Source organism: Epinephelus moara, chromosome 13 (genome assembly GCF_006386435.1).
Source record: "Epinephelus moara isolate mb chromosome 13, YSFRI_EMoa_1.0, whole genome shotgun sequence".
Taxonomy (NCBI): Eukaryota; Metazoa; Chordata; class Actinopteri; order Perciformes; family Serranidae; genus Epinephelus; species Epinephelus moara.
Genome location: NC_065518.1, coordinates 23,360,232 through 23,372,816, shown reverse-complemented (window position 1 = coordinate 23,372,816; position 12,585 = coordinate 23,360,232). Strand labels below are relative to the sequence as shown.

Here is a 12,585-nt window from a genome sequence, read left to right as displayed (position 1 = left end):
GTCTTTGTGGAAACAAAGCTTGTTTAGTGGACTAACTTTGCACTTGAAGTATGCCCGTTCACTTACGTTTTAACAGGTCTGACGCTACTATGCGCCCTGGCTGTATCTAGGCTAACGGCTAACATGCTAACTATTATTTTTATGTCACTAGTCACTTGAAACAAATTTAGGACGATAGGAGGCGGGTTGAAATAAACCAAAATTTCCCTTTAATTCACCCAAAAATGAACAAAAGGGTGGGCCTATACATGCTGAAATTACTACTTATTTAAAAGGCGTCTGGTGGGTTTGGCAAGAGGGATTTCAGGGTTGTTTCTGGTCAAACAAAACGGGTCTTACTCTGTAACAAAAAGGTCGACCTCCGTAGGGATCCTGTCCATACTGTTGTCAGACACTCATAGAAATCTTACACTGTCAGTGGCAAAAACAATCACTTGTAAATCCTATTGTCAAATTTCTTTGTAGTTGTTTGATAGACTTCAGACAGAGGGTCTAGTCCAGGGCTCCCTGACCCACATTCAGTAATCCATCCCAGCCTGTTAGTCATTTAAACACAAAAACATGGGGCAATAAGATCTAGGTTGAAGAACACCAAAGTTAAATTACAGGATTCAAACATAAGCAACTGAAATTAAGCTCTTTAAAATCAAAACTACAATATGCAGAGTTTGAATCACTTCTCAGCTTTAATGAGTCTCTGGTGTAAATGTCCAGTACTGAACAACTCAATGCAGCGTAAGGGTGTCCTAACAGTGCCATCTTTTGGCAAATCAAATGGTATTACCATGTTACTTATTACAACAGTACTATATATAAATGTTATATATATATACATTATACACACAGTAAAAATCCTCAATATATATTTACGCACGGTAAGTCTATGCGTTGATGTGTAATACTTAAAACATTTTTTTGCAAAAGAATAATTAATACATCAAAGTAAAAATGACTATGACTTGCATGTTAACATGAACTCAGCATCACGTAGTAAATAAAAAGGTCTTCAGGATATCACTGAAATTCAATGACCAGTAACGTTGTTGTACACAGCTTCACCATAAAAGCTTGTTCACAGTTAGCTGTTTACTGTTCCTCCTCCACAGAGCCGACTCCTCCACATGTATTATCAGGTTACATTTGTGACTTCCGCAGGTGTTTAGTCTCGTCTATCCCTACCATAATTAGTATGACAGCTGCATCTGCAAGTCATATAATACTCACTGCATGTATCATGATTTAAATAGTGTATCGCGCTTACAACATCTATTCCTTCTTGAGTGAACTCCTGCTCGTCTTTACTGAGGTGTGACACATTTAATGCCCATTGATTAGCTCCCAGATTCCTGAGGCCTGACTGACAGAAATGCCCTTATGATACATTTTCTTCGATCTTAAAAGAGATGATTAATTTTATATTAAATTTATATTATTGTCTGATTGAGCTTGGCTTGTTTAGAAGCTGTTAAAATTACCTTTCAGGTGACATCTCAAGGGCATTTTTGTGAATCTGGCCCCTGGTTATTCTACATCAGCTGCAGGCCAGGTCCGCTTCTCGTCTCCTCTACTACCTTGGCATATTCAAGTCTGCTCACCAATACGCTGCCAGATCAATCATATGTTCATCTGATTGCTACCATGATATTGTGCAACAATAACATCATTGTGTTGTCAGAGTTTCATGGTTTTAAAAAGACGTTTAACACTGTTGATAATGGCGTATTATGAGAGTTAAAGCCCCCTTCCAGACACGTTTTAAAGTATGTTTAAAAAATTACACTATGATTAATATTTCGTTTAACATGTTTTTTCCACATAAAAAGAGGAGGGAAAAAACAGAAATGGTGATGGAGGCACATCTGCTCCTTCTCCAATCTGTATAAACAGGAGCACGTTCAGTTTGCAATGGTTTTCAGGTTGAATGTTGTGCCACAGGCCTTAAGGTACGTTTTTTTCTGAGAAGTTACCCAATCAGCAGCGACATGTATATAAACCCTGCTGTATTAAAAAGGCAGTGCATTTGCATAACCCATCGTACACAACAGGGTGTTCAACGCACCACTGTTTCCATCGAAATAAGCTGTTTTTGGGGCTGAACGCACCCTGGATATCTGCATATGTATGAAGAATCTGTGGGCAATGGTACAAGATTTTTGTATTGGATCCCACCAGCTAGCTTTTTCCTACTTTACCTGCATTTATATACAGATATCTGCTTACAAAGATTAGCTGAAATGTTGTCTGGACCTGTCTCAAGTTGCTAATTGAACCGTAAGGAGCGCTTGGCCTGGATATCCGCTAGCTACACCGTATCTCCCGAAATATTGGCCATTACAAGCTGTTGCGAGACACTTGTCTTTAGGGCTTTTTGTCAGGGACGGATTTCTTGGTTAAGGTTAGGGAAAGAAATCGTTGTTTGGGTTAAAATAAATAGATGTATAACTTCTCCCATGAACCCGTTACAGCAGAGACTTTACCATCATCAAGCGATAGCTGATGGGGTCCAAGATTGCTGCTTGTGCTAAATTGACCAATGACAGAGCATCAAAAGCATCAAGATGGCTACCGTTAGGGTTAAATAAAACATCAGAGAGATTCAGCCATACGTGTTTAAGTCTCAGTCATATCCAGACTCAGACGAGGAGTCTGTTGTGCACCAAAATCTACAACTAGCAGATGTCTCAGAATGGTAAGTGTAGTTAGCATCTTTTATTGGTTCATGTTGTTTGTTAGCTTGTAGGCTAACTGGCAGTGGCTGACACAGCGTTAGTGGTTGCGAAACATACAATAAAATCTGTTACAATGTTAACAGTGTGTTCACATTGTTATTATGTAATTATACATAAGAGGTCTCATCAAAGTTTGCATTAAGATATATTCCGTCTGGCTGAGATTTTATTTTACATGTAATAAGTTCGCTCTTTCTTTGCCGCTGTCTCATCCCCTCGTCGATATGTGTTTGCTGTATTAGTCAGAGATTGGCTTTTGTATTAGTGACGTACCTAAGCTGGCTTGTGTATGTTTGAATTTTAGGGAAGTGCACAGATATCGCCCCCTTCAGTAGAGGAATGTGAAAACACCTCTCTAGTAACAAACTGCACAGATTCAAGTCAGTATCGTCAAGGTCAGACATTTTAGGGGACATAAACAGACGAAAACACATTTTTGAGTGGAGGGGATCTTTAACAGTGGGACTCTCAGACAGTCTTTGAGTGTGTCTAACATGTTGTGAATGTTTTTAAATGAGTGGACCGTCCACTCTTTTTTTTCTGTTTTTTTTAATCTTTATTCCTTACAAAAAGTGAGAGGAACGCAGAATACAGGAACACCAGGAAGTAACATTCTGGTAAGATTTGACCCTAGGCCAGCAGGGGTACACGTGGGAGGGGGGGGGTTGACACAATGTTTCAACACGAGTATTTTTGTCCACCTTCCCTGCTTGAACCAGTCTGAGTGTTACGCAGGGACGGTTGTTTCACGGGAAGGGAGGGTTTGGTCAGTTACTCTGGTTGCCGACTGGAGGGAACTCGTTCTCGTCGTCCAGGCAGACAGGGCCCTCAGCGAACTCGTGTTCTGGGATGACCTCACCCTTCTGGGCTCCACCATCCTCAGAGTAACCTGGGAAGAGAGGGAAAGAGGAGAGGATTTTATAGCCGCTTACATGCTGACTTTTCTCTACATGTGCTTTGGAATGGATGTACCATAGTGTACTGCTGTCAGAGCTGAAATGCCATCTTAGACTAGAGTTGCAAAACTGACTTTATAGGTGCTTTACAGTTTTAATAATCTTCAATTAAGTGTGAATGAAGACATTTTTTTAACATTGTCGTCAACTTCCAGCCCCTAAATCTACAATCCAACCTCAAGTGACAACTAGTTGCTATTACAAAAGCAGGTTTAAGGATTTGCCTAACAACAGTGGAAGCAGTGGTTAAAACATAACACATATAGATGATGTAGTGCACAGTAGGGTTTAAGGAGTAATTTAAGTATCCACTAAGACAGGCCAGTGTTGAATCTTGGAGAGGTTTTTTTAAGTGTATGTTCAGGAATACTGTACCCATGAGAGTGGTAGAGGAGGGTGGGGTTGAAGGGAGAGCCACTGTGGCAGCGTACGATTGGCTGGCTGGTTGGGGAGAAACATCCTCTTGATTCTCCTCTTCCTTTTCTTCCACCTGCTCCTCGCTGGAGTCAAACAGCCTGTGCAGACAGAGCAGACAAAGACTCAACAACATTGCAGCACCCAAATCTTTCTGATAAAACAAGCAGAAAACAAATCTCTGCGTTCCAATAACCATACTACCACACTAAGACATACACACCTGTGTTTCTGGACCAGGACACACTCGCCTCCATCCTGTGGATCCACATTATAAATGTAGAGAAACCCGTCTGAGGACGCCACCAGCAGGCGAGGGAGCTTCTGAATCCTGACGAACAAAACACACAGGAGACATGAACAAACCTACACATAAATACACCTCTTGTATAAAACACCCCTCTCTTGTCTAGCTCTGCCTTACGTAGCCAGGGCGCAGATGTTCTTCAGGCCGAACATGTTGAGCCGAACCGTGGCGAAGGCCCTGTCCTGATGCATCATGTCGGACACCTGAGCGGGCAGGTAGGTGCTGGCTGCTGTGAACATTTTGCCCACATATGCAGACCATGTGGGAGACTCTTCGTCTTGACTGCAAGGAAGTTAAAGTAAATAAAATAAACTAATCATTGCTGGAGACTTCTGTAAAACTACATTATCTATAGTAAGCCTCTTAGTTGAATTTCACAGGCACACTCCTGGATGCTTTACATCAGAAATACAGCAGAGGGTGCTGCTCATTCCATGCACTGTCCTTTTCTGAACCATGCAAGGGTCAGGGAAGGACAATGCACTGGAAGCAGACCTCTAATACACAGAAATCACTATCACTATTGTAAAGTAATGTTCAAGAGGACAACATTTTACCAGAGTTTAAAAAAGGTCAGCAAATAACAGGGTTTATTTTGATCTGGATGAACATAAGTATGTGTATGTTAGTGTGTGTTTACCTAGGGCTGTGCTGCTCCAGTTTAAAGATATGAACCGTCTCAGTGTTGCTGGAGGCACACAGGAACTGGGCATCCGCGCTGAAGGACAATGAACTGATGCTAACATATCTGACAGACACGGACGAGAGAAAAGGACAGCACTCTTATGGTTAAATGAACATGTTTATTGAAAAAATACATGCACATAATTGATATTTTTTAAATAACTAGGCCGTATGTAAGCCAAATTTAACACCATTCTTAGATTAAACCTGATCACTTCACTGAGCGTATGTGCATGTGAGTGCGTATATGTGTTTGTGTGCCTCTACAGTGTGTGTCAGTCTAATGTTTCCACCATTAAGCTGCTCAAATTGCTGTAGTCTTAATCACTGATACTCACTCATTGACACAGTGCAACCACAACCACTTCCACTGTCTTACTCAGCTAACTGCTGAGTAACAGAAGGGTCATTTAAACTGCTGACGTTCCTGTCACAAGCCTTTTGTTTAATCACCACCATGAATCATCTCCTCCACAATTTACTTGTTAATGCTTTTTTTTTTTAAAAAACCACATGAAAATATAAGCGCTAACCTCTTCATCCCTCGGCGGAATTCAAACAGTCTCTGTCCTTCGGGAACACTGAAGACTCTGATGACGGTGCCCTGTAGAAGAGGAAGTGGTCACACAGAAGTTGGAGGGCAATAAAACAGACAGAGGGGTAAAAAAAAAAGAAGGAATCCTTACCTTCTCTGAAGCGCTGGCCAGTTTGGATCCAGAGGCATTGAAGGTGAGGGCCGCCAGGGGGCTGTCATGGGCTTGGATCAACGTCAAGGTGCTCTAAAGGGGGCAAATATATGTCTAATGACATCAGCAGCAAAACTGAGCTGCTTGCCCTCATGGGGTTTTCAAGAGATATGATAACAGCTCCATTTTTGCCCTCTGTTGCCCCGCCACCACTGTCGCAAAGACAACTGGAACCATTGTCCTTAGAGCCTAGCAGCTACCACAGTTTCCACAGTTACTTCTGTTGTTTCACCATCTACTATCTCCACTACTGAGGATAGTAACTGTAAAGAATTTACCGTACACTAATACTCTTTGGTAACTGGGGAAAGCTATAGATAGCTACCGGGAAAAGACAAAAGCTCTTCCAGTTTTGGATGCGCGATGGTTGACGCTCTTCCCTTGTGCTGTAAATTAAGGCTGTACTTTCCCAGGAGATCCTACCCAGTGGCGGACAGAATTGCGAAGTGAAAATGAGGCTTACAGGGAACCAATCAAACTGCAAATGGTGTCATACTTCTATAGCCATGACTTAGAGCAATCAACACTTACTTCATAATAATAGTTTGTATTTCCACTCACCAGGTTGTTGGCATCGTAGACAGTGATCTCTCCAATGGTGGCACTGCCCGGGTACGCCAGGTATGAGTTACTGTGGTTGACGGAAAGAGCGCAGAGACCTACAAGGGAGTACAGAAGATGGTTTATAGGCAGTTTCCTCTCTTTTTTTTCTTCAACACACCTACTGGACTGATCTCTCGTTGCCTTACTGTAGAGCTACATATGCGTTGTCTGTCTGGATCTATTGTTACCCTGGAAATCCAGAGTTCTCGCGAGAGCACAATTTGAATTTGCTCAGCGAGTCACTCTGGCAATCAGTAATGATGCTCATTACCCATGCCGTTGGAGCCGAGCTGCACCAATCACATCGGTGTATCTGATGTAGGCGGGCCAGAGGCGAGCTAAACAGATGACGACAGCGCTGCAACGACGAAGTCCGGAATCAGTCAGTAAACATTGCAAGATGGCTACGGATGAACACCAGTTGTTTGAAACGGCTTTGGCCGCTACAATGAACGAGTTAGACTTGGCTTTTTCTCTAAAAGAGGAACAGAAGACGGCGCTCGAATCTTTCCTTTGCAAGAAGGACGTGTTTGCTGTTTTGCCGACCAGATACGGCAAGAGTCTAATCTACCAGTTAGCTCCGCTGGTAGCACTCTGGATACGTCACCCCGTGTATTGTTCTGATTGGTCGTAGTGTTATCCAATTGCAGTGATATTTTCAAATGCATGCTTGGTGCCGCCCCTCGAGTTGGGCCATTTGCATTACTCACAGCCAGACACTAAATCTTTCTAGATTTGGGTCTGGATTTCCAGGCTAATCCATTGTAAGTACTGTATTTTATTTTGAGCATCTACTTATAATGCAAGACAAAAGTGTTTCTGTAGGCAAGTAGCTTTAAAGCAGTGCTATGTACATCCTGGAAAACAAAATAACATATTCTTCATCTTCATAATGGACACTGAGCTTATAAGCAATAAAATGCACTCTTGCTCATTTCTTTACAGACGATGGTTTGGCTTCTATAGCCTTTCTTTGTTGAGTATAACCAGTAGCTTCTGTGGGCTAATAAAGGCATCTATCTTATCATGGCTGAAGTTAGCTGACTGTTTAGCCACCTGGTTAGTTTTACAAACTTGTTCTACAACCAACATTACTGATTCAGTTTGTTGGCTTTATGTCTCCTCTCTGGTTGTGCTATGTGCGATAGCATTCAGAACTACGATGATTAGTCAATTACTCGATTAGTTGATGGACAGAAAATTAATTGGCAACTGTTTTTATAATCGAATAACTGTTAAAGCAAATTTTTAAAGCAAAAAACCAAAAACGTTTGCTTGATTGATTTTTTTTTAAAAGAAGATTTCTTTGCTTTTCTTAAAACATGCCATTTGAAGAAGGCGCCCTGGGCTTTGGGGCATAATGGGCAGAAAAATTGATAATGAAAATAACCCTAACAGCCGCCATCATCATCCTGTAAATGTCACTTGTGGCCTCTATGTAGCAAAAGTTACACAACATGACTTTAAAGTGAAGTACTTAACAAGATTTTGGTCAGAGTCAATTGGAATCAGTGTACACACTTTTTATAAGGTCTATTTTGAGATGTCTGTATAACAACTTGAGCGTACCTGTGAGGTTGATGGGTGTGTTGAGCAGGGTCTTAAGTAGCTTCATGTCTTTGATATTGTGGATGTAGATCGACTCCTCCAGGCACACCACCAGCCGCTGAGGTAACAGTGACACAGTGACAAAGTGACAGCCACAGTTGAAGAAAGATCGCCATAACAAAAACATCACAGCTACAGAAAGATCTACTTCCTGTCCTTACCTGTCTGTTGAGCCTGACGGAGAGGATGTTGTTGGAGTAGCTGTAGTTACAGATCTCGGTGCCTTTCTTGAAATGGTAGACGTTCATTCGCCGTGGCATGGACAGACTGACCACCACCACCAGGCTACTGGAGAACAGTCTCTCCACTATATACACGTCTGGACACTCTACTGGGAGAGGGGCAACAGGAACACCTTGGATTGCAATACTTTAACTCAGAAAGCAATGTAAGCTCGTATCACTGGTGCAATAAAGGCAAATATTACATATTTTCTTGTCAATACCTACACAATTTACTGCACCTCACTGTGCAGAAGGAAGTGTGCATCTACTGCTAGCTCACCTAGCACCACTGAGCTAGCTAATGTTACAGCTCCACAGACGAAGATGCCATAAATGTTTACATTTCTTGCTGTCACGAGCATGAGTTGATGCACGCTGTGCGGTGATACATATGATGGGTGTACTTCGGTAGCCTAAAAATAGCTCCTACATGAAACTGCTCATGACAAGGTTTGTGGATTATCTTGAGTAATTGGGTCATGACTTCTGGAAAGAGACATTGCTGTTGAGTTTTTGAAATGTATTTTTGGTGCTTGGAGCACCACAAGCAGAGTGCCACCGAGTTCCTTTATATTTGAAAGAAGGCAGATGTCTCAGAACTCAGCAACTCACACCAAAACAATCTAGACTGATAAATAGAACTACAGGTTAAAGAAAAGAATAATGTATTTTTGATGTTGGTGTGAACTGTCCCTTTAAGAGAAACTGTCAGTCCCCAGACACAGAGAGCTCAAACTTCCTCAAACCGCCTCCAAACTTTCTTTTTCGTTGTTGGTATTGAGGATTAGAAAGTTGAGCACTCCTGTGTTTACCCTCTGTGTACAGCAGAGCAAACATGTTGCGGCCTGTCTGAGCCGTTGTACGACCAAGGTGAACCTGACCACAGCTCAAATAATACTGTGTGGACTTCCATCACTCTGCAGTGATGTCACCACAGGGAGGAGATGCTGCTGGTTCACAGTGTACTTTCTGTACATGCATGACTGGTTTTGTAGATGTGGCTGCGCAGGGGAGCTGTCATGGGACATGATATACACTTCCTGTAATTTTAACTCTTTAAGACTACTTCAAACAGTAAAGTACGGCGTCCATCTTACCTCCCTCATGGATGCAGTCCAGTTTGTCCACAGCAGTGACTGAGAAGAGCCGGTAGCCGGTCTTGGTGCCCACTGACAGAGAACTACAATAGGAACACAAACAGCCTTACAGCCACAGACACCATTGTTATAAGAGGAAAAACACCTTAGTAACACTCGTCAGCAGATTGTGAGACGATGGGCTCCTGGGCACAGACATGCAAAAAGCTTAACTATCCTACCTAATTAGGAGCAAGACACACAGACTTTGTGGTTTTTTTCCCTTTTTTTGTTGTTGTTTTGTGTCTCTTTTTAGTCGATGTGCATTTATTAGTGGTTTTGTTTCTCTTTTTAGTCATTTTATGTCTCTTTGCAGTTCTTTAGCATCTCTTAGTGGTTGTTTTGCATCTCTTTGCAGTCTATTTGTGTCTCTTTGTAGTCGCTGTATGTCTCTTTGAGGTCATTTTGCCTCTCTTTGTGGTTGTTTTGTGTCTCTCNGTCATTTTGCCTCTGTGGTTGTTTTGTGTCTCTGTAGTCGTTTTATGTCTCTTTAAGGTCATTTTGTGTCTCTTTGCAGTTCTTTAGCATTTCTTAGTAGTTGTTTTGCATCTCTTTGTGGTCTATTTGTGTCCCTTTGTAGGCGTTTCATGTCTCTTTGAGGTCATTTTGCCTCTCTTTGTGGTTGTTTTGCATCTCTTTGTGGTTGTTAAGCATCTCTTTGTGGTTGTTTTGCATCTCTTTGTGGTCTTTTTGTGTCTCTTTTTTGTGATTTTGAGTCTCTTCCTGGCCATTACCTGTTAATTTTAGTGCCAATTTGCAGGTGAAGGCCAGGGGGCCCAATGATAACACTTTACAGTTTTCAGTTACAATGATTAAAATAAGTGATTCGATGAGTTATATTTGCTGTCACACAAACGACACACACAATTTGTTGTCAACATTTTGATACACAAAGGCAACTACTTGCTTGCAGTAAAATAATCCCACAAAACATTTTCTATTTGTTTGGTATTACTAGAACAGATTAGTAAATGGATTTGGTTAAAAGGAATAGCTCGCTATTGAAAAGAATGAGATTATCCATGCACACGCATGAGCAATCACTCGTATAGTTCTGCACAAAACAGGGTAAAATCTATGTGTATACCACTGTGTCTACGACTGTTAGTTTCCATCAAGGAAACAGTGCAGGCTCAGTGTGATCACCACGTTTTTACATCACAGTACTACTGATAACTGAACCATCACTGGCCACACTGTTCAGGTGGCATGAGACCAACGTACAGTATGTTCATAACTGACAAGAGGCAGCCACCGGGTCAGATCCGGGCTTTACCTCACCCAAGGATGGCAGCCCATATGACATGATGTCTTCCAGACTATTTTATCTTGTTTAGACAGCAGAGCCATAACGCAGCTGCCTTTTGAAATCTGTTAATTTCCTCTAGGGGAAGCTTGCCTTATCTTATCATGGCTGAAGTTAGCTGGCTGTTTGGCCACCTGGTTAGTTTTACAATCAGAGCCAAAGCAGATGTTTGTGTAAGGTGACACACCTGTGTTCTGCTGGATGTGTCTGTTATAGGTAATAACCCCTGAGCATGGGACGGTGGACACTTAGAGCACAGATGTTAGAGGAAAAAAGTGGCACTGATTGTAAAGCTACTTTCAACAATACTGCTATAACCTTAGAAAAATACCACATTTGCTCTTACAGTTAATTATTAGTGTGTAATATGGTATAATAGTCCGGTTTTCAATTAATTACGTAAAGCTGGGTCTTATTACACAACAGCCATAGGTTTGGTTAGTAAGTGTTTGGTTTAATGTGCAACAAGCCATGAAGATTAACACAGTGGCCTACTTCACTTTCAGCTGCTGGGGACTTATCTGTAAGTTTTAATGAGGGATACAGTAGTGTCATTTTGGACGCACACACACACGCATCTGCCTAATTGTTCGCGCTATTATTAAGTGGCATAAAAATAAAACATATACTACTGTAAATAATTATGCAACAGTCAGGTGCATCAAGGAGATTGAGTTCAAGCTGGGCCCAGCCCGCAGGTCGCTTACGTGGTGTCCTGGTTAAACGAGGCACAGATGAAGGCTCGGTGCACGGCGGGGCCGTCCGGCACGTCCTGGGACTCCTGGGACTCCATCCGAGCCGCCGAATTCCCTCTCCTCTCGCTGGCCGAGGTCGGAGGCCTTGGGCTCGGGTCGATCCCCGCCGGAACCCGCTTCCCCTCCTCTGCCCCCCGACTCCAAGCGCCACGCTCGCACTCTTCGGGGAGAGGAATGTCCGGGCAGGCTGGCTCAGATGGCACACATCACACAGCGCGTGCACTGTCCCAAAATCTGACCAGGGTCAAATAGAAACGATTTCACCTCCTTCACGAGCCGTTTCGCTTCAGTCAGTCGACAGACAGTGTTGTTATTATGTTATTAACTTCCAGTATTCACACAGCAAAACAAAAACAGCTGATGGGTGGATGCGTCATTGTGAGGTGCGTCCTGATTGGCTGGCGGCAACGTGTCAAATCCTCCTTCCTGGTGTTCTATTGGTGGAGCTGTTTAGAGCTTCTAAGTGATTTGACATGAGAGCTGTCAATCAATTAAGAACCGCCTATTTAGGGGAAATATGGTTGATTGGCCAATTATACTTTCAGTCTTGTCACGAGGAATTGTTTTGATGATTTCATTGGATGAAAGACGTATCAAGCTTTTTGTCTGACTGTGCAACGACACATCAACGACCCAGGGAGAGATGTGCAGCTGCGGAATAAAGCTAACTTAGTCTTATTTGGCTCTTAAAAAATGTATTATAATAAGTATAATTTATTTGTTTGTTTTAACTTTTATTTTTTCATTTATTTATTTATTGTGTTTACATAGCTTCAATGATTAAACCCAAATACAGGTGCTGAATATTGAAACATTCCCTAAAATGTAATGTATTTATTAGGCTACACACAACAAATAGGCTTGGGACAACATATATGTAGGCCCTTGTCCCTTGTGGATTACTGAACAGGCCTACCGGTTACTGGCTGAGGGGCCCAAAGTGTCCCCTCTGGCCTTCACCTGCAAAATGTAACTCAAATTAACACATACCAAGACTCAGAATGAACACAAAGGGACAGAAAAAGATGCTAAAGAACTGCAAAGAGACACAAAATAACCAGAAAGGAGACAAAATTACCTCAAAATGACACACAACAACTACGCATAGATGCAAAAG

At 42.1% G+C, this 12,585-nt stretch overlaps 1 protein-coding gene across 2 annotated transcripts; it reads right to left on the bottom strand.

Annotated features, from left to right (window-relative positions):
- Positions 1–662: 662 nt before the first annotated feature.
- LOC126400130 (WD repeat domain phosphoinositide-interacting protein 1-like) lies at positions 663–11,857 on the bottom strand. 2 transcript variants are annotated; one of them, XM_050060636.1, is made up of 12 exons: positions 11,421–11,857; positions 9,369–9,451; positions 8,209–8,378; positions 8,009–8,105; positions 6,398–6,495; positions 5,777–5,869; positions 5,624–5,694; positions 5,047–5,154; positions 4,524–4,688; positions 4,323–4,430; positions 4,061–4,200; positions 663–3,618 (listed from the first exon to the last, which is right to left on the bottom strand). In XM_050060636.1, exons 1-12 carry the CDS (start codon positions 11,504–11,506, stop codon positions 3,497–3,499), a joined length of 1,341 nt encoding a protein of 446 aa, XP_049916593.1. In that variant the 5' UTR covers positions 11,507–11,857; the 3' UTR covers positions 663–3,496. The 2 variants fall into 2 exon arrangements, with proteins under 2 accessions (XP_049916593.1, XP_049916594.1); XM_050060637.1 differs by having other exon boundaries at positions 8,209–8,375.
- Positions 11,858–12,585: the final 728 nt, after the last annotated feature.

Excerpts from the sequence above, each read along its gene's own strand:
- LOC126400130 (XM_050060636.1), bottom strand. The coding sequence starts at position 11,506 with ATGGAGTCCCAGGAGTCCCAGGACGTGCCGGACGGCCCCGCCGTGCAC. Across the intron at positions 5,870-6,397 it reads TCTACGATGCCAACAACCTG|AGCACCTTGACGTTGATCCA; the intron begins GTGAGTGGAAAT and ends TGCCCCCTTTAG. Across the intron at positions 5,155-5,623 it reads TTCCGCCGAGGGATGAAGAG|ATATGTTAGCATCAGTTCAT; the intron begins GTTAGCGCTTAT and ends CGTGTCTGTCAG.